This window comes from Dicentrarchus labrax, unplaced genomic scaffold, assembly GCF_905237075.1.
Source record: "Dicentrarchus labrax unplaced genomic scaffold, dlabrax2021, whole genome shotgun sequence".
Lineage (NCBI taxonomy): Eukaryota > Metazoa > Chordata > Actinopteri > Moronidae > Dicentrarchus > Dicentrarchus labrax.
The window spans coordinates 3,653,151-3,679,028 of record NW_026136713.1 but is presented as its reverse complement, the minus strand read 5'-3'; the positions used below and the strand labels follow the sequence as shown (position 1 = coordinate 3,679,028).

Here is a 25,878-nt window from a genome sequence, read left to right as displayed (position 1 = left end):
AACGGGAAAGTCGTGTCTCCCATTTTCCCCGTATCACTTGAATGCAGCACCAGGACAATAAATTGTAGGATATGTCATCTTTTTACAACTTAACCCTTCATCATCCAAACAGGTCTGCTGGGAGTCCGGTGCGTAACGCGTAATGGGACGCTTCTGTTTTTTTCTTTGGTGACATTTTGCGCAATGACCGACGTCTTTGAAGTTGTCACCGATTCACTCTGTCTACGTTATCTTTAAAGTCAGTGAAGTGCTAATTTTTGTCACTTCCTTGGCAGCCTGCACCATGAACCGCCAGGTAGGCCTCATCTTGTGCGCAAAACGAATTCTTGCATTGAACAAATAAGTTAAATAAGGAATAAGTTCACCTGCTGTTGACTCTCTGCAGTGTGAAATGTTTCATTAAACGGGGCGAAATATGTGATAACAGGTAACAGGCTACTTATATATTCGTTCCAGCAGCCGCCAGCTTGTGCAACGTCCCATAAACACTGACGTCTCCTTCTGGAAATAAGAGTCACATGAAGAAGTGAAATGATCTCGTTTTATTAGCAGAATATTTGATGTGTATATGAGCATTAATTCTCTGGCTGGCATTTTTGCTGCGTAAAAGTAAAATTTGTTTTCTTTCACCTGATGTGGCTCCTCTGGTTATATAACTGTAAACGTGCTGCATTATTAAGCGTTATTTACATTTCTATTAAACATGCAGTGTGGAACTCAGCTCTGTCTCAGGCTCTAAATGGACAAACATCTGTCGCTGCAGGTCCGGACTGTGACCTCTGCACGTCGCCGGTCCACAGAGCAGAACTCACAGCTCAAAAGAAATACAAATTCAAATGCTTTTTAAGATTATATTTTAGTAAATAACATAAACAATTAGATTTCTCTCGGCTCAACGCGGAAGGGGAGATATTTTATGAAGCTGATATAACATATTTAATTGAACATTCTTATACTTTATACAGCCTGTATAAAATGGTGTAAAGGCTTCTATGTATATTTATATGAATTATATAATTAGGTGTTTCTGTGGCGTTGTTCCATCTGGTTTATCAGTCTCTATTCATTTAGTCAGATTTAATAAATTACACTGAAAATATTCAGACTTAATTATTTAGTGTGTGACAGAGGTACGAATTGATCAGGCTGTCAGTGTTTAATAGATAATGTGAATTAAAGTGGCCTGATGACTTCCGTGCTGCATCGATTAAAATGTAAGTATTGTTTAATAAAAAGAGGCATTGCATAATTAAAATTATTTTAATTATTATTATTATTATTATTAATAATAATAACAATAATAATAATAATACTGTTGAGTTGTTCGCTGATAGACTTTCTGAACTAAAAAAGGTCACAGCTGATCAGAAAAAAAAGATTAAAATCGAAAACTGAGGAAAATCTCAAACGCCTTCAGTCCAGAAGATGAATGATGTCGCTAACAGCAGATTGGCTGCTGAAAAGAGTGAAACTGATTTTTAACTAATGAATCATTTGAATTCCCATTAGTCTTTTAAGGATTTGGCGAATAAACCTTCAGACTGAGCGCGCCGAGAGACAAACGACCTTTGGAAGATTTCTTTTTTTAAAATATCTTCATTCTATCTTCATTATTCCTTGTTCCCTGAGGCCTAATTCATATGGGTTTGCTGCTAGAGCTCTGTGAAAAGGCGGATTAAATCTATGTGTGTTTTAAATGTTAACCCGTTAAATAAAAGATAAATAACATTATTTATCTTTTCTTTTTATCTCCGTGTCACTTGGTTTGTGTATAGTTACACACTAAAAAAAAAAACCACAGATGGTGTTTAAATCATCGAGTTCATTAAGATCTGTGTTAAGCCTCCTCTAAATTATGAGAAAAAATTGAAAATAAAATTATACTAATTTATACTAAGTTCAGTGCTGCTCACACCTTGTGCAAACCTGTTGCGTGCATACATTATACCATCTAGTGGCCACTGAAAATACCTCTTCAGCTTGACTTTTTGACATCTTATGCCTTTGGGGTCAGCTCAGAAAACACCCTCAGCTGCACTCTGTGTGATAGAGCCAGCACCATTATTAATGACCTTATTAGGATATTATAGAAATCATTTATGTATTTCATTTTGGCTGCAAAGGCCGATGCTTCTTTGAAAAACTTCTCTAAAACACCTCAACACTCTGACCTGGTTGAACTGTCTCGTCCTGCTCTGTGAAAATGAAATTATGTGGCATTGTCTCAGGGCTGGATGTGTCCTTGGGGATGAAAGCCTGCATCACCACAAGCAATGAAAACACAACTGGAAAAGGGAAAAGCACAAACCGCTGACACCGTCTGGATAATGTCACACACCCTGCCCTTGTTCTTTTAGAAACTGCTCATTCCACCCAAAGCCAATACAAAAGTGGTACATCACATAGTTTTCTTTCCTCTTGTATTGTAGAACTAGCTTTCTCTGTGTTCTTCGTGCTTTTTTTTAAATATACCATACTGTTGTCTTTTGTCCTAAAACCAGTCTAACTGACCCGTGCATATGCAGGGCTTTACCCTGGGAAAAATGGAAAATAAATAAAACTGTCTGCCAATTCTCCAACAAAGTGAGCCAGTGTGTGCCTATCAATGTGATGTCAAGCAGAGCTCCACCGGTTACTCTGTGTTTTGGTAACCACACTGCAAGGAAGAGTAATAAGCAGTAAGTAGCTGTAAGTGGCAGGAAGTGTAAACAGCAGCACCAACGGCATGGTTTTCATTCAGACAACTGCAGGGGCATTTAAAATAGATACACAGCTGGTTTGTTGTCATTCACAGGGGTACAGTTGAGTTGATCATCTGAGCAACTGAAAATGTATTTATTTATATTTTTATTTATTCAAATGCTGTTGTGAAAATGCATCTAACTGCATCTGTAACGTATAAAACGTATGCATGTAATTATGAGCGCATGAGGAAATTATTATTGTTACTATATGACAACTCATATGTAGCAAATAAAGTAAATAAAGAATAGCTTGTACGAGCAGCATCATTGAATGGATAGTGCATTGAACTGTAACATTTATTGGCATATTAGATTGCCTGTTCTATTTATAGAGGATGAGACTAATGAAAGCCAGTTCATGAGCATGTCAGAGAGCTTATCTATTCTGAAACTAACAGGGAGTCACCGGAGATCAGGGCTGGATGAAGAATGGAAATAACCATTAACCATTAAACTAATACTCTACTACAATTATTCACGGTTTAACTTAAGTAAAAGTACAGAAGCTTTAGCAACTAATACTAATGACCAACTAATGCACAATGGCCCCTCTCAGTGTATTTATATATTATTGGATCATTATTGCAGAAATGTTACAGTAATGTTATTTTACTATAATTTTGTATTGAGGTTGAGCTCGTTTTAACTACTTCATAATGTACTGTTTAATCAATAATGCTGCCTCATATTTTATAAACTGATTCTGTGTTTGTTTGTTTTTTAATGTAAAATCTAAAGTAAAGTATGTAGTTACTCCAGCTATCAAATCTTTGTAGAGGAGTAGAAGAATAAAGTAGCATAAAATTAAAATACAAGTACCTCAAACAGTACTTAAGTATTTGATTTAGTTACGTTCCAACACCACTGGAGACTTCGAGTTGCAGTGATATGAGATGTAGCATTCTGGATATTAGTAATACTTAACTACTACTAGAAAATGGTCATTTCATTGCAGCAAAGCTCATACTTATTGTCTTGTGAGATTAGATTTTGTTCAACTGTCATTAAATGTGAAATCACATTTGGCAGAAATTAAATAATATATATATATATATATATGGATAGATACAAAAGGTGCAGGGCTGCAAATAATGATGATTATTATTAATATATTATTTCATTATTGATTCATATGTAGAACATTTATTAGTTGCCTCACATGGTGTCTTCAGATGTCTTGTTTTGTCCTACCAACTTATTGTAACCACCCCCCCAAAAATGAATTTGTACAATGACAGAAAACTGAGAAAAGCAGTAAATCCCCACATTTGAGGAGCTGGAACCGGGGACGTTTGGGTATTTTTTATTAATTTTATTAGTTTTTATCAAAATTGTTTAGGAATGATTGATCATTTCAGCACCGATAATAGCTTAACAAAAAAAAGAAAAGAAAAGAAAAGAAATAACATAAAAAAGACACTTTACTGTTTATATAAACCCTTTGTGTCTGTTTATAGTCAACATGAAGCTGACACTGTCTGTTTGTAGACAGGAGGGCTCCCTCTGCTGGTGAGGACGAGAACCTGCTGTCATGGACAAAGGTGATCTGGAAAGATGAGCTGCTCCCTACATAATAGCTGTGCCGGGAAAAGGTATATTTTGTCTTTTTTTTCTATCTCCAATGACACAATTCCTTAATATCCCCAGACTCTTTGTCTGCTCTCCTCTAGTTCAACACCAGGGTGAAATTCCCACCACCTTTCCGGTAAGGAAATAAACTTTAATGGCATATTAGGCTATTACGTTTGCCTCCACCCAACAGCCCCCCCAGCCCCTTTTCCTGCCTCTTCTTATAACTTTAATCTCGTGTTTTAAACAGAAATCTGGCCTGATGCAGCAACATGCTAGTCGCCTTGGCAACATCTCTGTTTTCCCTCCTCTCCAGGGTGTGTTTATGACAGGTCTTGAATTTTTTTTTTCTTGCGTGCTGGTATGAAGGAGGAGGCTCACAGCACGGCATACATACATATACCCCACCCCCCCACCCCTCCCTCTTCTGATGTGAGAATAGCTGCCAAATTGTGTTCAGATGGAGCAACACATGAGAGGGCACTGCCAAGACCCATTTGCAGTAAATGCTCCCAAAATGCCCTCTAGATTTCTCACCAAATATCAGATCCACCATGATAGCACCCTTAATCAACCTCAACATTGGAAAGTGGAAGGAAAGGGAAGAGAACGGGGGGGTTACTGCCAGCTTTAAGTATGCTTTTAGTCTCCTAAGTTACGATTGAACCCTCTTTCCCAAAGAAAAATTATCCTTGCATGCGATGGAGCACTAAATGGAAGAGCCCTTGGGACAGAACACTTAATACAGTAAATGGAACCAAGAGACAAGCAGAGAGAAGTTCCTCCGTGTGTTGGAAGCTATTCAAAACATCTCAGCAATGGCTGCATTACTGCAGACACAGGAGCACAAGTGGGGGGACAGCCTGCTGTTACAGTCCAATTAATGTGTGTAGATAGTGCAGACGTGATTTATAGTTTATTTTTGGCACCGTCGTGCTGACAAACGAGCTTCCATCCGCCTCTGGCACGCAACAGATAATGCATGCAACTCAAGCACATCATGAAAGGCTTCTCAGGTCTGAAGGGCCTTTTTCGCTGCCTGTTCGGGTCTCTTGTCTGCTCCGCTCACGCCTAAATAAAGACGTCCTTCAAAGCAAGCAGACCCCCTTTCAGTGGTTTCATGTCACATGCAAAATACCACTTTTGAACATACGAGGTGATGTAGTTATGAAAACTTCAAGGACCATTTAGAAATTCTTGAGATATTTTGGGCCTTTTCTTTTCAGAAGGTGAAGTGGGTGTCAAAGACTGCAGCTGCAGCTTCTGGTTTATGAAGACGAGCTCTGCTTTTTTTGGGATATTTGCAGATGAAGATTTACCTTACTGACAGGTGTTTACAGTTTAGAGGGCAGGAGTAGTGCTGTAGCTATCGATTATTCCGTTTTTCGAGGCGACGTCTCAGAATGTCCGACCGTCACTGCGACCATTTAAAACGGACAGAAACAGAAAAACCTCACGTCTTCTTTAAACGATTAACTGATTATCAAAATAGCTGATGATCTGCTTTGTCCACTGACTAATCGACTAATCATTTCAATGACCTAAAGGATAAGGCTGGTGTTATATATATTTTTTCACATATTTCAATCAAATTGTCTTATTCTGTCTTCACCACACAGTCTGTGGCCCATTCACTGAAATCTGTAACAACTAGTTACAAATATAAAGTTATAAAGGCTAAGTGATTTCTTAAAACAGCTGGGCACTGTAGTTTCTATCAAAGTTTACTCAAACAGGAGTAAATGGTGCATTTGTTTGGGGACTATTTTCAGCAGCGGATTAATACACTTTTTGGGCACGGTGTCCATTTACAGCAGCAGGACACTCAAACTATTGTGTGTGTGTGTGTTCGTGGTGATGAAGGAACCTGTTACTTTGTGCAACCCTGTGGCTCACTGGTGAGATTAAAATAGTTTTTGGACAGAAATTAATATTTGTCAGTTTTGCTCTTTTCATGGGATTTGTTGATAATAAGATGAATATAGAATCAACAAAGTACAAACACTTCATTACTGTACTTAAGTAGCTGTATTCAGGTATCTGTGCTTTACTTGAGTATTTATTTTTCTAACAACTTTTCGCTTTTACGCAAATATAATAATTGTACTTTCTACTTCCTACATTTTCATTACCTCATTGCCCTCCAAACATCAACACTGGTGTATATCACGCATGAAAAAGACGTAGCAATGTGACAAAACAAAGGTTGAAGCCTCGACCCTATTTGAAGTTTCAGTTAGCTTTTCACAGCAACAGCAGGTATGTCCTTCACTGAAACCAAGAGAGTACTTTTTACTTTTATACTTTCACTGGAGTAAAGAGTTTGTACCAGTGCTTCTACTTTTACCGGAGTCTTTTTTTTTACTTGAATAAAGAATATGTGTACATCTGCCACCTCTGAATATCACCAGCCTTTTACTTTAAAGACCCTGAAAAACAAAAGAGATTTCTTAATGTTTCTGTCTGTTCTCTTGATCGTGGGTTGAAGTGGACGGGGCTCAGTTGGAAAAAAATTGATGTCACATACTTAATAGCACCAATCAGTTTAGCAACCTTTGAATCAAAATGTGGTGACAGTTGTCTGTTTTGTCAATCAAATGTGATCAAATCACACACACACACACACACACACACACACACACACACACACACACACACACACACACACACACACACACACACACACACACACACACACACACACACACACACACACATTTAGGACTGCAACTGATGATTACTTTGTCAAAAAAAAAAAAAAACGGCTGTAAGAATGTTCCACAGCCAAAGGATACTTCATATTGTCTTCATATTGCTTTATTTATACAACCAACAGACCCACATATATTCAGTTTACTATCATGTGCAAAGAAAAGCATCACATCCCTCACATGTGAGAAGCTGAAACTGGTGAATATTTTGTATTTTTGCTTGAAAAAGGACAAAAATAATCTATTGTTGACCCAAATAGTTGCAGCTCTACACATAGCCCAGATGACGGTTTGTTCATTTATGACAAATGGATGAATGTTTTTTTCTTAACTTTAAATTGAAAATGGAGCATCCAGAAAAGAATAACCTCAACTTTATAATTGTTATAACCCAGTTCTTTTCTTTTCTGCTTACAGCAATGTGTTATTAGAATTGTAAAACTTGCTTTTCAACCATTGCTGCACAAAGCAAAATGTCAAGTATGAAATGCAACAAATCTACAAATGATGCACTTTTCAATCTAAAGCTAAGACTGAAGTTAAAAAGACCAAACATATGATGCTATACATACTGAAGCTACTCAGTTTGAACCAGAAATGTTGGTCAGTAAACACACATTTTAGAAATATTCCTGCCCTCTGGTGTGTATTTGTTGCAGCCTCAGATGCCAGATCCAAATCTCGACTGAACTGCAGAGCTGTTTCAATACTGCAAAAGAATGAAAAAAAAAAAACCTTTAAGACTCTGAGCCACCACCCCTCCCTGCTGCCTGTCGCTGGCTATTTCTATGACTCTCATATGAAACACTTCTGACGTTAAACACCTGTTAACTTTTATGTCTTGTGAGAGGAGTGGCTGAATGGGAGAGCATTATGTTCAGCGCTGGTCGGTCTGGCCAAATCCCCAGTAGAGGAAAGACCACTCCCAGCGCAGAGAGGCAGCAGCAGGAGTGAGTGCGCCCCCCTGATCCCTGCAGCCTGCGAGGATCCCCTCAGCTCAAAGCCAACAGTTACCTCTATTCCACTTGACAGCTGCGTGAAACCACCATCTTTCCACAGCTCTCTGCTGGATAAACTGCCCTGCTACCCACCGGCAGACCTGCTTAAGAGGCAAAGTGAGGAGATGTGAGGAGGTTAGAGGCGGCTTAGGTTGTTGGTGTCTTGTATCATAGTTTTTTCTTTCACATTTAGATGCCAGTGCAGTGTGTCCTGCCAGAATCTGAATAACCTGCACATCCCATCATCAACGGTCCCAAACTGTACTGTAAGACCGTAAAGGCAAGATTACGTGAATGGTGTTATAGTTTATTTGTTGTATTAATGTAGAAGTACTTGCACTTAATTTGAGTAATTTCATTTCATGCCACTTTATACTTCGACTCTATGGCAATTTGGGGGCAAATATTGGTCTTTTTACTCCTCTACATTTATCTGACAGCGTTAATTATAAGTTACTTTGCAGATTCTAGTTATTAACACAAAATATAATCAACTAATAACTGATGATGTAATACTAAAGATTAAACTACCAGCAGTATATTAAGTAGTTACAACTTTTACCAGCTGCACACACTAATGCATCACTAATTATAATCCGATAATAAAATATATGTGATTCTGAAATGGGCCATACTGCATAATGTATAACTAACTGTATAATAAAAACTGTACTTTTACTTTTGCTACTACTGACGCTACTTATGTACTTTTACTGAAGTCAAATTCTGAATGCAGAACTTTTACATATACATATACACATCTACACTGTGGTTTGGCTACTTTTACTTAAAGCTGCAGTAGGCCTTTAAATGAGAATACATTTTTGTCAAAACTGTCACTATATCCTGACAGTAGAACATGAGACAGATAATCTATGAAAGAATCAGGTTCCTCTGGCTCGTTCTAGGGCTCCTAATGGCATTTGCAAGAATCCACCAAGCCTGAACAAAAACAACCAATCAGAGCCGAGAAAGATAGTTGATTGTTGAGTCTCATTGCCAGGTCTCCAATACCAACAATGGGGATTAGACTCAACAATTGACTATCTTCAAGCCACCAACCCAAACCTCTCTACGCTCTGATTGGTTGTTTTCTTTCAGGTGTGGTGGAATCTTGAAAATGCCTTTAGGAGCACTAGGAGTAATCAGAGGAACCAGATTATTTCACAGATTATCTGCCGCGTGTTCTACTGTCAGTTTCAGCAAATATGAAAAAGAGTTATTCTTCTAAAAATTACCAACTGCAACTTTAGGTAAAAGATCTGAGTACCTGTACCATCAGAGCATGGATCAGTCATGTGACGTACAGATCCCCATTAAGTTTGCAAAGCAACATTACCACAATCTCTTTTTTCAACATACTGTCAACCCTTATTTATTAGATTTAAAACACACTATGCTGTCCCACCTCCTAATGTGTATTGATAATCATAATTTCTGAATCAATCTGCAGTTGACTGCAGAAGACTGCTCTGAAAAATTGACTCTTTTTATTTTTATTTTTTTTAACCATTCATGAATTAAGCACTGTAACATTGTACTTGCTAAAAATGTTGTGAGGGGGGGGGGCAGATACCTCCGTGTACCAAGGCTGATGTGTCATCCCCTCTCTCTCTCTCTCTCTCTCTCCCCCCCTTTCCTGTCACTCTTCAGCTGTCACTATCGATTAAAGGCAAATGACTAAAATAAAAAATTATTCTCAAAGTAGCTGCTGATTAATCTCCTGTATATGCAGTATGACTGACAGTTTCAGCTCTAGCAGTATGGTATGTTTTGTTTTTATTTTAATTTATTATTCTTTTTTTTTTTTAACTTTGAGTAAATATTTTATTTTGTAAAAACTATTAGACTATTAGGCAATATTTAGGTAACACATGGATAGAATAAAGCGTGGTGTGCTGGAGTTGTACGATGTGTTTGGAGGTTAAACTCACACTGGCCTGAACCTCACAGTGTGTGTTCTCAAGTCAGAAACTGAGTATCTGTTATTGTAGATTATATCAGACAAATAAAACTGAGGGTAAAAGTTTGGATTGGTTGTGATTGAAAGCTGACAGTGCTTTCCTTAGTGTGTGGAAAAATACTTTCAGGTACAGTAGATTCAAACCAACAGATTATCATCTTGCGTTGCTGCTTTCTCTACCTTTCTAAAAACCTCATTCTTGATGTGAGGTCCCTGCTGAGCTTAAAGCGGTCCTCCATCTCATAAAACATGCTGCCTATAAATCAGTCTAATGTGCCTCAAACTGCTGATACTCAGCAGTAGAACTCTACTTGGCAAATTCAAAAATCATTTTGGACTACAATGCAAACGACTATAATAAAAATGACGTCTCAAGTCGCTCCAATGGCATCAGTGAGTGAAAGGAGCGCTGTTTGTCTGCCAGACCTGGTGGCTAAATGAAAGCTGATCCAAAACTTTAAATGAGAGCTGTTGGGCTAATATTTTAAGGCTTGGATTGCAGCACCAGGAAATACCTGAGAGAGGTACACCTTAAAGGAATCAAATTTAGCAATCCGCAGGAATGGTTGGAAAACTTTAAGCAGAGAACTCTCTGGCTTTCCGTAACCTCCCTCCGTGCTGTTTGAATCCCGTAAGTTCAGGTGCAGCGATTAAAGCCTCCTAACGTGTTAATGATGGTGGAATATTTCATTCTGAGTTTGTCAGTTTTATCCCCCATTAGCAGGCAGGAATGTCCCCTCCTCTTCTCCGCTCCCGGGTGATTGGTTAATGTCTTTGGCTATTTACACATCACAGACAGCACATCCATTAAGGAAACACAGAGAAGATAACATTCGAGACATAATAGGGGTCAATTAATAAAAATCTGTGCACTATTTTATCTTTTCATAAACAAAGATGTCAGATTTTAAAATGTGCAAAGTTTTAAAAAACAGAAGCAACACAGTTTAGGTCTTTGAAGTTGTAAAGCTGTGAAAATCTATGAAAAATATAATTTCCGTATATTCTGGACTAACTAACTTAATTTGTTACTTAAAAATAGACCAATTTACCAATTTTCATTTCTAGTACTGCAACTACATTTGTGGAGCAAAAAAAGAAACTGATTACAAGTCAGAACCTGAAGTGATTTATACTCGCTGGAAACAATAAAAAAAGGAAGCAATATTCAGTATTTTTACATTTATGAAACAAAAACATTAACAGGTAGGCAAGATATCTAACACCATTATATTGGTAAACAGTTAACTCTAAAACAATTCAAATAACTATAGATTACCTCAATAGTAAGAAACAGTTCTTTGTCTGCATGTTATGAACATTCACTTTGTAGATTAACTGCTCCTGTGCAGTTGTTTTTCCTGATGTGAGTGACTAATACTGCTGTTATTTTCAACCCAAAACTACAAATAAAAACAACTTCCCATACCTCCTGAATACTAAGTATAAAAACAAAAACTTTAAAAAAGTGAGAGGAAAACACCTCCTTTCATTCACAGAATGAATATTAAATAATAAAGTCACAATGAACCCTAGACGCTTCACAGTGATTTCTATGTACAATAACGTCAGATAACGTTTAAATGTGGAACAGTTTTGTCTGTAGAGGTGAAACAGTCTCAGCAGGAACTGAGACACACTCCGGCCTGATTTTAATTCGCTCTCTTTATCTCAAAGCACGACTCGGCTGCACATTAGGCCTTTGATTGGCCTGAAATCCTCTGGTTCACTGGGCATTACTGAATAAACGGAGGAATGATGAAGCCTGATCCAAACCATATGGGCGTAGCGCGGTAGAAGGTATTCTGGGGGGATTCCTACACAGATCCTCAGGTTTACACTCAACTATCAGAGGAGAGTGTATAATACTATCCAGAGCTTTTCAATATCTACAGTCAATGAAGCAGAAACAGCTTTACGTGCTAACTGACTGTAGAGACTCTTTGACCCCTGACAACAAAACTGACTTGGATATGGAGTGCAGAGAAAACTCTGCTGGGGCAAACCAGTCCACCGCTGTCAGAGGTTTTTTTAGCGTTTGGCTCGCTTGGAAGGGGGCTCCTCCGATTTCTGTCCTCCCCGCGTTCGCACCGCAGGGGGGCTGGCCTCCCGTTTACGGCCCCCCTTCGCCGCCGCTGCTGCCTGGCCCCTCGTCCCGCTACAGGAGGGAAACAAGGAGCAAGTGTCAGTCCGTTTGTCTCGAGTGTCATGTTTAAGAGCTGTAAAAATGTGTCTTTGTTAATTCAAGAGTTATTCATGAGAAGTGTTGCAATAACCAGCGCTCCTTTATTACATGTAAGCGCACAGAGTGGAGCTTTGGCGTGTCCACATTCCCCCTTGAATAGAGAAAAGATGGATTTCTAAAAGACTCCTTTAAGACTTTGGTAATGTTCAAAAACAAAATAAAAGAACATTTATGACCAAATAAATTAAAAAAGAAACAAAACCCTAGAAAAACAAGGGAGACATTTTCTCACAGATATGATTTAAAATAAATGTATATATATTTGCATACTGCAGTAATGGAAATTCATTTAGTCTCCTCCCTTAAAAGGTAGAGTGTGTAACATTTATATTGGCAGAAATGGAACAATATAGGTCATTAGTGTATAATGGCCTGAAAATAGGAATGGTTGCGTTTTCGTTCTCTATGTCTATAGAGGGAGCGGATCCTCTTCTACAGGATCCACCATGTATCTACAGTAGCCCAGGATGGACAAACAACACTGGCTGCAGACAGATGGCCACTGAATCCTACACACTGGTCCTTTAAATATATAGGAATTTATAAGGTAACTTTATTGAGGAAATGAGATTTAGAAAAGCTGCTGTGTTTTGAAAAAAGGATGTTCCACGTTTTTAATGATGGCTTAAGATAAAACTAAACAATGTATTTTTGTACTGTGATATGTTTCGTTTTGATACTCATTATTGTAGAAATAACCCTGTTTTGTACAAACATAAGTGGGCATGCAGTGCATAAAAACCATGGTGTGAAACTTAATACATCTATTTATTGAGTACCCAAAGTCTATCCCTAAAGTACTCTCAAAAGAAAGAAAAACATTACATTTTCAAATCAAATCAAATTATTCAAGTTTTTTTTTTTTTTATAGACAGTGATCCAGTACTTGCAGTATAATTCCAGATGTTTAATATTCCTTCATTTAAAACAGCTTAGGTCAAAAAAGGATTTCTTATTTTTATTTTGGGACTCAATACCTCAAAAACATTTTAAAATTCCAGGAAAACGTTTGGTAAAATGTTCTCTTTCACAAAGCAGCGACCCAGCAGTAGGTTTTTGGTCGGATTCCCCTTTAAGCTCGTTGGTTCAGCTGAACCTCAATGAGACAAACTCACCGCGTGCCAGCTGCGGTCTCCTCTTTACCGTTCTGTCGACTTGCCCGGGTGGATGGTTTACTTGGCTTGTTTCTGAGGAGCAATAAAAACAAATATGAAACAACAGTTGTTGCTTTAGTGCTAAATCATCCCTGCCCCCGCTTTAATTTAATAGGATGTGACAGCGATGATGCCTGCTGGGTGCAAACATCGAGCCCTAAAACAATCAGAGGCTCATTCATCACCGCTGCCAGTGTCTCAGTCCGCTGTAGGAGGAAATCTTCTCTGATTTCCTCTGCAGATGTTCTGGTGATTGGTTGTCATCGGCCATGCTTTTAAGATTTAATTGATCTCATTCATTCTAATTACTTGATTTTATTTCATGTTTTTACTATAAAAAACTCCTGTCACCAGATAATGAAGATCTAATAAAGTCTGAACTGTGGGTCCTGATACCGGAGTTCAGTCGGTGTTATCGTTGTTATTATGGTTCATTTGTGTCCATTAGCTGTTAAATTACCTTTCAGCTTCCATCCGAGCTGCTGAGCGTGTGGTCGCTCTGGTTGCAGTTCCTTTTTCTTCCTCTTCTTTCTCGCCATCATCATCATCCTCCTCCTCTTCATCATCATCATTCTGTTCACTTTCCTCTGCCTTTTTTTCCTTTTTATCTGTGGGGAAGATGACAAGAGGTCAAGGGCATTATGGGTTTATATCTGAACTCCAACTGGTTTCACACTTAACTGGAGCTATATAATAATACAATTTAAAAAACCCTCTTTTAGAAACCTTAATCACTCATGTGTTATTATAATTTTGTATTTTAATTTTAGTTTTTAGTTTAGTTTCAGTTAGTTTCCAAAGTGGGTTTACTTGTTTTCAAATTACTGTTTCAATAGTTTGTTTTTATTCGTTTCAGTTCAGAATTGGTATTACAACACAAACACTGAGTTACAATCATGTAGACATCCCAGTCTCAGTAAACATACGACAATCAACAATCCATACAAAGATAGTTTAATTTTGTACTTATGAACTTGCTAATGAACCACGTACTTTGCTAGAGCTTAGACGGTCACTCCTTTGTAACATAACTTTTCTGGTTCTATTTAGATCAACCTTAAACTCACTCACCTGGATCGTCTGTGGTGGCTGCTGCCTTTGACGGCCGCCCCCTCCGGCCGGGTCTCTTTTGAGTCGCATCTTGGTCCTCTTGAGGTTGCTCCTCCTCAGCCTGGAGACACAACACCGAGTATTTAAGTTCCTACATGTGATGAAAGTCTAAATAAAATCCTCACACACACAATAGAGACAGTACAGCAAAAGTGATGGATGCACAAACAGTGTTTACAACATACAGAACAACTGTTTATTATGTTACTGTCCACATACATCATCTGGTTTCTTCTCACTGCTGATCTCCTCTATGGCCTCCTCTTGACCCTCTGCCTGGCTCACTGAAGGGGAATGACCTGGAAAAATAGAAATGTTGTAATATTTTGTCCCTTCAATAATTATCCAGGCCATAAGTTGTGGGTTTTAGATACAATATGCAAGAACCTCTGCTATTATTTTATATAAATGATAATTTCAATAAAGTGTTTTAAGTGTGTGTGTGTGTGTGTGTGTGTGTGTGTGTGTGTGTGTGGCTCTCTCACCACTGTCTTTTTCTGGCTGTTGCTCACTTTCCTCCTGTTGACTGTTGTCCTTCTTTACCTCCTCTTCAGCTGGGGTTTCCTGCAGAGTTACAATTTGAATACACGTCAAGACATATAACTAGAGAAACTAATACAGATTTAGATGGAGCAATTGCAGACCCGGATGGGGAGAACGTTTTGATTTACAGACAACAAAACTGACCTCTACAGATTCCTCAATTTCCTCTGACCTCTTCCTTTTCACTGCTGCTCTACCTGGAATGGAAATATAACAGGTCAAAACAAAAAATGCATCCCATAATCTCCTTTAAAGACCAGCCAGAAAACATTCTGCGAAAAGCGATGTTGCCACGCTTCCCTCATGTCAACTATTGTTGCCAAATTACTCATTCATTCTATTTTACAGCTTGTTAACAGTGGTGACAGCAAAATAAAACATATTTAACTCACAACATCACGCTATGAAATACACAAATTAGCTATTGAGGTTTGGCTCACTTATTCTTATGAGTTGGTAATGCTCTGGCAGACATGCCGCCACACCTCTCCGTACAGTTCAAGTAATTTTATTCGACAGTTACACAAGTACAAAGACGCTGGGAGTTCAGTACAGTTCTTTCAGTCATTTAAACAAGAAGAACACATGAAGGCAAGGACACACACGAATTGGATTAAAAACAAACGCACGTGTGTCAGTGGTCTCTTTGGAGTCGGAGCTTCCTGCAGCTTCAGCTTCTTCCGGAACAGGAGACGGCAGATTGACCTGACTTCCACGTCGTCCAAATTTCTTTGGTCCACTTTCCTCTTCGGATCTCTACATATTGGAAAAATAGTGTATTGAGCTCAATGCTTATGTACAAAATATTATGTTGTTATGTAATATGTTGTCTGATGTGTAGTGACTAATGTTTAATATTTGAAAGCTAACTCACAATGTCACATGTACAGAAATGCGGACCGCATTGTAACAGTGAACCTAGTAGTGTTGAGTGATGTGAAGTATCTAACATTTGTGTACATGTTGCATGTTTATTACCTCCTCGTTCTCAGTTGGTTTTCTTGGTGAAGTTTGATCGGTGCTCTCCTCGTCTTTATTCTCATCCTTCTTCTGATCATCTAAGGTAAAACAAAAATACAAATAGCAACAGTCAAGACTTATATTGTTCTGTAACTCTGCAACACTTCCATATGAACCTACTCTGCCTTACTGGCTATTAGAGAAGGACGATATGTTCATTATAAAGTGCAATAAAACTGAAATCTTTGAGTTAACACTGTAACAGAGGAATAACTTCTCTAATAATCATAGTCAAATATCTGATGATTTCATTGCACTCTTACAGTGTTCCTCAATTCTATTTCAATTTCAAACATTCACATACATTTTTTAGATCATATCTTGACTTGATTTGAATATTCTCTCTGGTGCACAATATAATATGACTGATAACAGAACAAGATGAGAATATGAGCTATGATGAAAAGTATACTGTTTCTGTCCTAACCCTCTCTCTCCATTATAGAATATAGTATAATGTTTTTCAGACTTTAACATGTTGGCTAATTTAAGGTGACAATCCTACCAGCAGTGGCTTCTTTGGCTGCAGCTCCTGAACGTCTTCCCCCGCGGGTCGGAGTCTCCTCCAGTTTCTCAGGTTCTTTAGGCTGCTCCTTCTCTGCCTCCTCTGTGGTTTTGGATGATCGACCCCTGCGTGGTGTTTTGACTTCCACCACCTTCTCCTGATCCGTTTCCTGAAGATGAACAAAAGTCTGTGAGCATATCAATCATGAGCAAACACATTGTTGCACAAAAATTGTTTGCTCCTGTTTATGTATTTTAAGAGGGTTTAAAAAGCCAAAAGAACTCACAAAGCATCAATGTTGCTATGAGATGATTATTCTATGACATGAAAAAAGGCTGCATTTACCTCAGCAGATGGTTGCTCTTTACTTTTCTTCTCATCCCTCTCATCACCTGAGCAGTTACAAAAAATACATAAATACATTAAGACGGGAGCTCTTCAGTGGACATTCATCCATGAATGGTTAATATTTTAATATGAGTATCATTTAGTGACTAATCTTAGCTACTAAACCTGATTCTTTCGCTGCTGCAACGTTCTGACTGGACAGCTTTCGTTTACGTCTTCCTCTTCCCTCCGTCTTCTCTTCCTACATGACAAAAGAAAAGTGTTAGGACAGAGGGCAGGGTGCTGTATCAACATCTACATTAATGCATAAGCAATAGTTGATTTTCAAACAAACTCTTTGGCGTTACCTTTTCTGACAGGTCCGATCCCTTTTCATCTTCCTGGCTGTCTGTGCTGGAGACACAACCTGAAAAATACAAACAAGCAGCGAAGAATGAGATTAAAGGCAAACAAACCTCTATAGTGGAGGATTAAGAAAAAAACATGACAGGAAAATGAGTCGCTTCCTGAAGGTGCAATACGCTCTCAATGACACAGAAACAAAAATTATAACTCACTCATTTGTTTGACCAGTTTGGACGGACTTTCAGGTCCACTTTCTGTGCTCTTCTCAGTCTTCTCTGGGACACTGTCTTCCACCTGAACATAATGTATAAAAAATACACAAATCAACAAAATAGATATAATAATAATAATAATAATAATAATAATAATAATAATAACACAGTAGGCAGACAGGAGATACAGATCAGATAAAAATGTTACACTTACAGTTTGTGGATCACTCTTCTCTGTGGCAATATTTTCTTCCTCCGCTGTCTTACTCTCAGCTTCACCTAGTGGTGAAAAGAAGTAACGTTAAAAATGTTGCCTACTTCACAACTTTGATTAACTCACTTTACCAGACACAATTACAGTATTTAGAAAGATGTTAATGTCAAAGTTAGATCAAAGTAAATACTTACTACTGTCCACCTCCATCTCAACCTGGTTGTCCTCCACTTCCTCTTCCTATTTGTGAAAGGAAGACGACAATTTTAGCGTCACATGAAGCTTTTAAGAAAGTAAACAATTAAAATGTACAAACCACGAATAGTGCCTCACCTTGGAGCTTGTATTTGTGTCTGCAACATCTGGCACAGTTTGCTCTAACATAACAATAAGATGCAAGTAAGTAGTCAGCAAAAGAAAGAACATATCTTTTCAACAAGAGGGTTTTCAAGCACTCACCGTGTTTACTGGACATTTCTGAGCTTTGTTCAGTGGAATCAGAAACAACTGCAACTGTGCTTTCCTCTGTGGGTCCTTTGACCTCTTCAGGTTCAGACACAACAGCATCAGCAGCTGAAATATTGTAGAAAACAAACGTCACATTGAAAATCACACAAAATAGCAGCTGAATGGATCAAAACACAAGAAACGTTGAAACTTAACAGTTTACTTTTAGCTGAAGTAGGAGATAAGGAATTTTACCTTCTGCAGCTGCTGGTGGTGCAATGTTTTCATCTGGCCGTGTTTCAGGAGCAATTTCTGCACTTTTAGCTTCCTCCTGATTTAAAGAAGCCTGAGGTTTATTTGAGGTAGAGTCATCCTCCTAGGTAGAGGGCAGAAAATGATTTTCAACAGCAGAAAACACTACCAACAAACAACAACAACAAAGTGAGTGTGAGTAAACAGGACAATTGAATGTTACAAATGTGTAATTTGTACCTGTGGAGGAAGCGACTCGAACAGTTCAACCTGTGCCACATCCATTTCTTTCTCTGTTTCAGACACATCTATAAAAGAGATACATATTTCTGTTTAGGAAACATTCTGACATGTTTAGGCAGCCAACAATACATTCGCCATCATTTCTTCATCAGTTACCTGCAGTGTTTGGTTTTGGATCAACAAGTTCAACAGTTTGCTGAGATGCGGCTGGTGATGGCTCAGCCGCGGTTTGCACATCCACAGGAGGACGCTGCTCTTCTTGTTCAGCTGCAGCAGTTTCCATTGGCTGTGGGGCGGTCTGATTTACCTCTGGCTCTTCCCTGGTATCTTGGCAAATTAAGGTGGAGGATACTGTACTGTCCGGATCCATGGAGAGCAGAGTCAGAGCTGCTTCTTTCATCTTCATATCAGCATCCTGCAGAGTCATCTCGGGTGCTGCGGCCTCTCGACTGCTCTCGGGCGCAAGTCTCGCCTCTGCCGAGGTACACACGTCCATGAGGGTCAGCAGAGCATCGGCCTCAGCCGGCACAGCTGGGATCTCGCTGAGCCGTGACTCTGTCTCGCCCTCGGGTGGCTCGGGGGTGATGTCGCTTAAAGCATCGCAGGTGTCGTCTGAGAAGGAGGTGGTGACGGTGGTGGTGACGGGATCAGAGTCGGTGCTTGTGTCTTGGAGAAGAGGGCGCTTCTTCGGCTGCTCCTCTGCCTCGAGACTCAGTGGGGAGACCGAAGACTTTGAAGATTTGTCGGACTTGTCCAATTTGTCTTCTCTGGGTGCTTTCTTCTCTTCTTGGCTTTCGTCTCTCTTTTCTGGGATTTTATCCTTCTTCTCCGTTTTTTTCTTTGCACTCTTGATTTCGGATTTCTCGTGGAGGGGTTCCTCTGAGACTTTCCGCTGTTCTTTTGCATTTCCCTCTTTTTTCTTCTCCTTTGTTGTCTCCGGTTTGCTGACTGGTGCACCTCCGGTACTTCTGACCTCTGAACTCTGAACTTTATTATCCGGCTTTGATAACAGCAGAGGCTTTGTTTCGTCTTTGGATTTTGATTTAGATTTTTCCAACATTCTTCCTTTCTCCGTTGTCTTGACCCTTTTTGGATCTCTGTCAGTTTCAGAGCTGGACTTGTTTGATTTCTGGCTGTCTTGATCTGCTTTAGTCTTTTCCTTCTCGCTGTCTTTACTGTCTGTTTTAGATTTGGGTTTGTCTCCTGGCTTGTCCTCGGTGTAGCTCTTCGACCTTTTCAGGATTTCCTTGGAGTGTTTATCTTTCTTCTTGCTGCTATCGGACCCGGGCTCCATGTCAGACCGATCCTCAGAAGAGCCAGCAGAATCGGGGCGGAGCAGCTGCTTGAAATCACTTTTAGAGGAAGTTTTCTCTGCTTTGGCTTTTTCCTTTTCTTTGATCTTATCCCTCTCCTTTTCCCTAATCTTGTCCTTCTCTGCCTTGACGGTCTCCATAGATGGAGCTTTTGCCTTCTTGACAGTAGCATCTTTAGGACCCTCGTCCGTCACACCTTCTGACACAGACAACCTTCCATCTCTTGTGGTTGCTGCTATTTTCTTTTCACTTTTAATCTTCGGCTTCTTCTCACCTTTCTCTTCAGACGACACTTTAACAGCAGCACCTTCCTTCTGCTGAGATTCATCTGCCTGATGTTCGGATTTTTTCTCCTGCTTTTGTTTGAGCTTGGCACGTTCATCTGACAAGCTGCGCTCTTTCTCTTTGCGTTCTTTAGAGTGAATTTCTTTACGGGACAACCTATCGAACTTCCCAACTGAACGTTGTCTGAGAGCCTCCTGGGAACCTTGCTCCAACTCCAGGATGAAGGAGTGGGTCCGGCCTTTGTCAGACAGCTTTTTGGGTTCGCTGGAATCTTCCGAGACGCTACCGCTCATCCTCCTGTGCCTCTCATCAGACGATGCTGATTCTGACAGATTTCTTATCAGTTTTGGCTGTGGAGTCTTCGGGGCTATGGATTTCACTTCCTAGTTTTGAAACAACAAAACACAAAAATGTTTGTTACAACTCACCGATCCAAGGTCAAACATGTTCCCTATGTAGAAAAAAGTCACATACCGCTTTCTTGGTTCCTTCTGTATCTCCTTTCTTTTTGCTTGGAGCATCTCCCTCTTTCCTGAAGGGTGAAATAAATGAATGCATTTATACATTTTGTAAATCTAAACATTTGGTTGTTTTGTTCAGCAGCAGCTGCGTGACTTTGAGTTGGAGCTTTTGATCACCCACCTCGAGTCTAGCTTCCTCTTCCTGTTGAGAGCCATTTTTTTCTCCAGAACTTTCCTTTCTTTGCGAGCCTCTTTGGCTCTGGGGCCCTCCAGCCCAGCAGAGTCACCACTCTTTTCTTTCTTTTTGTGATCTGTGGGGGAAATAAAACCTGGTAAATGACGGGACAGTTAAGAGCACACAACGCTATTTTGAGGGTATGTTAGATTCTAAAGATGATCTAGTTCTTATATCATGCAACCCAACAGTTTTTAAATAATTGTGATTTCCCTAAATGGACCGAGGAGCATACAGCAGAACATTACATATGTAACTTACAATAGTACAATCTACTCGGCCAAAATGTTATGCAACATTTATGTAGGGCGAAGAGGGAGGGAGCAAAATAGCGGACAAGGTGAGATTTTAATGGGATGACAAGAAACTGAAAGCACTGAACCACAGGCGGCAGACACGACAGAAATACCTTGTTCTTCAGCCTGTACTGCTTTCTGTTTACGTTTCTCTTCCATTCGCTCTCGGTTCTGTTGTCTCTTGAGCAGTCTTTCCTCTTTGTCCTTTGCCTGTGAGAACACGGTTGAAGATGGAAAAACACGGCAGTGACAGAAATGAATAATTAAATCAACCATAAAAACCTCTTTGCTTTTTAAGTTCTTGATCAACTCAATTGTCAAGTTAAACCTTTGAATGAGCCATGAAACAGAACTGAGGCAAAAGATGCTCTGCTAATGTACCCTTAATACCTCTAACGTTAACTTTAACACCACTCACGGCAGATCTCCGACGTTCCTCCACAGTGATTTCATCATCCGAGTCACTGTAGTAGCGGGAGTAGAGGAAGGGCTTGTGAACGTAAGCCTTGCGGCGAGGTTTGCGATCTTCTTCTCCAGCGTCTCCACTGCCTTGTTTCTTTTCTGCTCCCTCCCCTTGATCTGGTGAAAGAAAAACACACATTACAATCCAACGTAAAATTAAACTTCTGTGGTAGCAAAGACCATATTTGACATTTAACGATACAGTAAACTGTTCAACATTTGCTTGACAAGCATGAATAAAATGTTAAGACCACCTGGTGGAAGCTCCCCTTCCTCAGAAGAATCAGAAAGAAGCTCCTCATCTTCACTTTCTTCCTCGAATGACGACAGGTCGCTGGTGTGGACGGAGCTCACCGTGATGTCGCTCAGGCCTTCCAGGTCCGAGTCCTCCAGAAAGTATTCTGTAGGGCAAAGACATAACAGTATTTAAAAGTATTCAACAAATCAAAGCAGCTTACTACTATTTTACTTCCTACATAATGTATGTCTATGTCTTTGCCATAAGAAACATTGGTGTTAAATCTTTTTAAAGATGTGGAGACACATTCCTAGTGTTTAGCCAAAAGAAATATAAAGCCATTAAACGTATTATTGTAATAGAACCTAAATATGTATTATATATAGAGGTATACCAATAATGGCAGCATACATAACCTAACTGCATATGGTCATGTTCCATGCCATTAATAACTTTTAGTTCTGCAAAATCATTTATTTTCATTATCTATAAATCTGTTGGTTGTTTGTTAGATTCATTGTTGAATAGTTTATTCTATTGAATGTCTGATAATCATGAAAAATTGCTTATTTTGTCCAACTTATGGTCCAAAACCCAAAGATTTACAAAAACAAAGAGAAAGGGGCACATTCTTAAATCCACCAGAGAATTTGTTGTATTTTTGCTTCATAGATGACTTCACTTGACTACTACTACTCCCTACTCAGCTAATCATTTCTGCATGAACTTGTCTACTGTAAGAAAATGCACATATCTCTGTTAACTGTCACAGAATATTTTGTGCATGCAGGTTATACTGCTCTAAACCTGGAAACACATACAGAGGGTACAACAACTCACCTTCCTTGATCCTCTCTTTGGCTTTCTGCTTGGCCTGACTTGTAGATTTCAGCACATCATCATCCTGCCTCTCCTCTGTGGGTTTTCCACTTGTTTTGCCAGAAGCTTTATCTTTCTCCTCCTCTGTCTGCTCCTGAGCTCCCAACTCCTCCTCTTCCATCTTCACCTCCTCTATTAACCCCTCTTTTCCCAGATCCATCGGCTCCTGCGTGTCCTCCATCTTCACCTCAAACGCCTGGATCTCTGATGCCAGCTCCTCTGCCTCCTCCAGCGTCTTCGCATCAGGGTGGCCTTCCCCTTCATCAACAATGCTCATGTCCAGCTCGCCCTCCTCCACCAGCTGCATGGCCTCATCTAACAGTTGGCCTTTACGTCCTCTATCTGTGCCTGAGCTGGCCCTGACGCTGGCCTCCTGGTTGAGAGAAGTTATGGTGTCCAGGATGGACATGGCGTCGCTGGCTGAGGTGGTGGCTGGAGCAGACGATGAGGCTGTAAAAAATGTAATGTCACATGTCAACTCAGTGTAAGGCGGACATTTAGGAGATCATTATTCAATTTGTGACTTGATTATTGGTTGTTTGGCTTTTTCTGCGTTCTTCTTGTGTGCTGGTTGTGTGACTGATTGTCTATGAATGTTTCCTGTCATTAGGTCTCTCATGAAAAGAGATTTTGATCTCTATGTAATTTAATTTAGTTGCTAAATGCTTACGGATATGTTTTAAACTTAATTTCAGCAGTCTGCCTCACTGTACTCTGACAAGCAGTTGCCAAGTGATACTTTACAAACAATATAAAGAAAAACTGAAAGGGAATGAAATTTAACTAGAATGATTGATTATTTGCGGTCTTTCTAAGAGTTAGATGAGAAAGCAAATAAGAGTGTTTTCCAAAATCTGGAACCATTCCTTCAATGTGGAAAGGATTAGGGAAAATCCAAACAAGAATATTGCTGTTGTCTGCAGTTAAGTAGTTACCAGCCACAGGCAGACTGCAGACCTGCATGCTGATGTCCTTATGAAGGGACCAAGAAGGGAAAAGAATTCTCCTTCAGTAGTTAAAATCATTCTCATGAACATCACAACATCCGATATGGCAGTCGTGGTTGGTGTGTTGGTGGTGGGATGAAATGCTGTGTACCTTGCTCAAGAATGCTGCTGTCTGGTTTGGTCTCTGTTAAAGACAGTGGGGCCAGTGGCTCCTCAGAGCAGCTGCCAGGTGACAGGAATTCACGGACCACCCTCTCCACCTGTGGCCTGAAGATATGGTTGATCTTGGGATCCACCACCTGTGCTACGATCCTGTCCACTCCCTGCTCCAACATCCCAGATCTAAGAGGAACAGTTGGATTTAACTCTGGGTTCCTTTCACACACAAACTAGTTTTAACGCATCACAAAGCAAAAAGACAGAGCAGTTTATTGAAAAAAAGTGTAGAATACTTGCTGATGATGGACAATTAGCTGGAGCAGAGATAAAGAACAGGAGGTGAAATTTCTCACTTACTGCAGCACGAGTTGTCGGATGTTGTTTCTTAGCTGGTTCTTGTTCAAATGAGGGCTCCATGTGTGGTTAGAGAGGTGATTGGAGACAAAGTTGTCCACTCTTTGTTTCAGATTCAAGTAAGCTGGCTGCAAAAGACAAAGCAAGAAAATGAACACAGGGAGGCTTTTGCTATTAACAACATTTTACTTGATAAAAATGCAGCATGTGATCCACTGGTTAAAATGACAAATCCTTTAGTAGTAGTGTTTTTGTATGCTTACCAAATTCTGCCAATTTAGTACATATGTTATAAATTAGTTTAAGTGGTTAACATGTCTTCTGAAGTAGCCACTGGTTTAATTAAATCGATTTCATTGTAGGATGAAAATAGTCAGATAAGCAATTCATCACTAATCCACCTTCAGTGTGTAAAAAAAGATGCATTATTGATGCACGGTAAGGTGGATAAAATGCAGCCGGTTTCAGACTATGTAACAGCAAACCTGAGAGACAGGCAGCTGCAAACTTTTGAATGCAATATGTAACCAAACTCATATAGTCCTTTTCCAAAATGTTTATAAGAACTGTCTGTCTCTCTCTCTCTCTCTCTCTCTCTCTCTCTCTCTGTGGAGTATAACTGACCCAAACATCACTATGTGGGATTGCATTTCTTTTGTTTGTGAATGACTTTTTGGCAAACAAACCTAACATATATTTGTTCATGCATAGCCTTTATAACCTATAAAACATGAATGAAACATGACTTATCTGGTGTAATAACAATGCTTTATGGAAAAGAGTTTATATTGACATGGAAAAGTAAGGGTTACCACTTCAACACTTTGTACATGTTGGGTTTTAATAAGCTCAAGATAATGTATTATTCAATGTCATAAACCAATAACACAACTATAATAAGCCGAAAGAAATGCCCTAAAAGTGATTCAGTGTTAAATGTGATGAATTTACACCACCTGTCCATCCTAACTAAGTCTCTAAGTTGAATTTTAGCAGTGCTTTAATGAAGAGAAATAAAAAGGGTCTCTTAAATCTTGAAATATTAACTCTAACCTTCCTCCTGTAATGGCCGGCAGCCCAACAGGAATAATAAAATAAAGTAACTGAGTTAAGGTCAGGAGGTGTGTTTCCTGTGGATTTGAGCTCTGGTAGCACAATACAGACACTTGCATTCAATGTTTTATAAAACCAGACTCACCTATTAATGTTATATCATCAGTAACAACATACCAAGACTCTCCAAAGACAGAAACAGCTTCATTATTTCCCGTAATGAACATGTTTTCAACCATTACCTTTGTGTCAACGTCTGCCAGGCAGTCCCTCCTGAACTGGTCGAAGAGACCCTGAGTTTTTAAATGACTGACGATCATTGAGACCAGCTGCGGGTCTCCGGGAGGTAGACCGGCCATGTCTGCGTGTCGTCGGGCTCCACTTATATTCGGTTAATTAAAATGGTTAATAGTGACGGTACACCGGGTGATATCCGACTTAAAGGCACCGGGCTTCTGTTATGGTTTCTGAAGTTCGAAGCGGGCTTGACCCGGAAGGACAGTTCGCACTATTCCACCGAACCGGAAGAGCATTGAACGCCTTCCTGCCAAAGTAAAGGTTTAATAATGTTAT

General features: G+C 39.5%; 1 protein-coding gene and 1 long non-coding RNA gene across 3 annotated transcripts; one reads left to right on the top strand and one right to left on the bottom strand.

The window, feature by feature from the left end:
- LOC127374818 (uncharacterized) lies at positions 1-14,933 on the top strand. Of its 2 annotated transcripts, none has more exons than XR_007887276.1 (3): positions 1-295; positions 4,233-4,336; positions 14,435-14,933. It is a non-coding gene; the product is annotated as an uncharacterized LOC127374818 (long non-coding RNA). The 2 variants fall into 2 exon arrangements; XR_007887277.1 differs by lacking the exon at positions 14,435-14,933 and adding an exon at positions 7,684-8,905.
- bod1l1 (biorientation of chromosomes in cell division 1-like 1) lies at positions 11,099-25,813 on the bottom strand. The gene is made up of 30 exons (XM_051420424.1): positions 25,548-25,813; positions 24,256-24,380; positions 23,891-24,081; positions 22,754-23,242; positions 21,930-22,076; positions 21,632-21,792; positions 21,327-21,423; positions 20,864-20,993; positions 20,696-20,753; positions 18,780-20,604; positions 18,621-18,688; positions 18,384-18,504; positions 18,141-18,254; positions 18,015-18,058; positions 17,876-17,921; positions 17,682-17,746; positions 17,468-17,549; positions 17,258-17,316; positions 17,076-17,151; positions 16,908-16,954; positions 16,563-16,731; positions 16,016-16,095; positions 15,667-15,793; positions 15,182-15,234; positions 14,980-15,058; positions 14,714-14,793; positions 14,456-14,555; positions 13,845-13,992; positions 13,346-13,417; positions 11,099-12,143 (listed from the first exon to the last, which is right to left on the bottom strand). Exons 1-30 carry the CDS (start codon positions 25,662-25,664, stop codon positions 12,017-12,019), a joined length of 5,097 nt encoding a protein of 1,698 aa, XP_051276384.1. The 5' UTR covers positions 25,665-25,813; the 3' UTR covers positions 11,099-12,016.
- Positions 25,814-25,878: the final 65 nt, after the last annotated feature.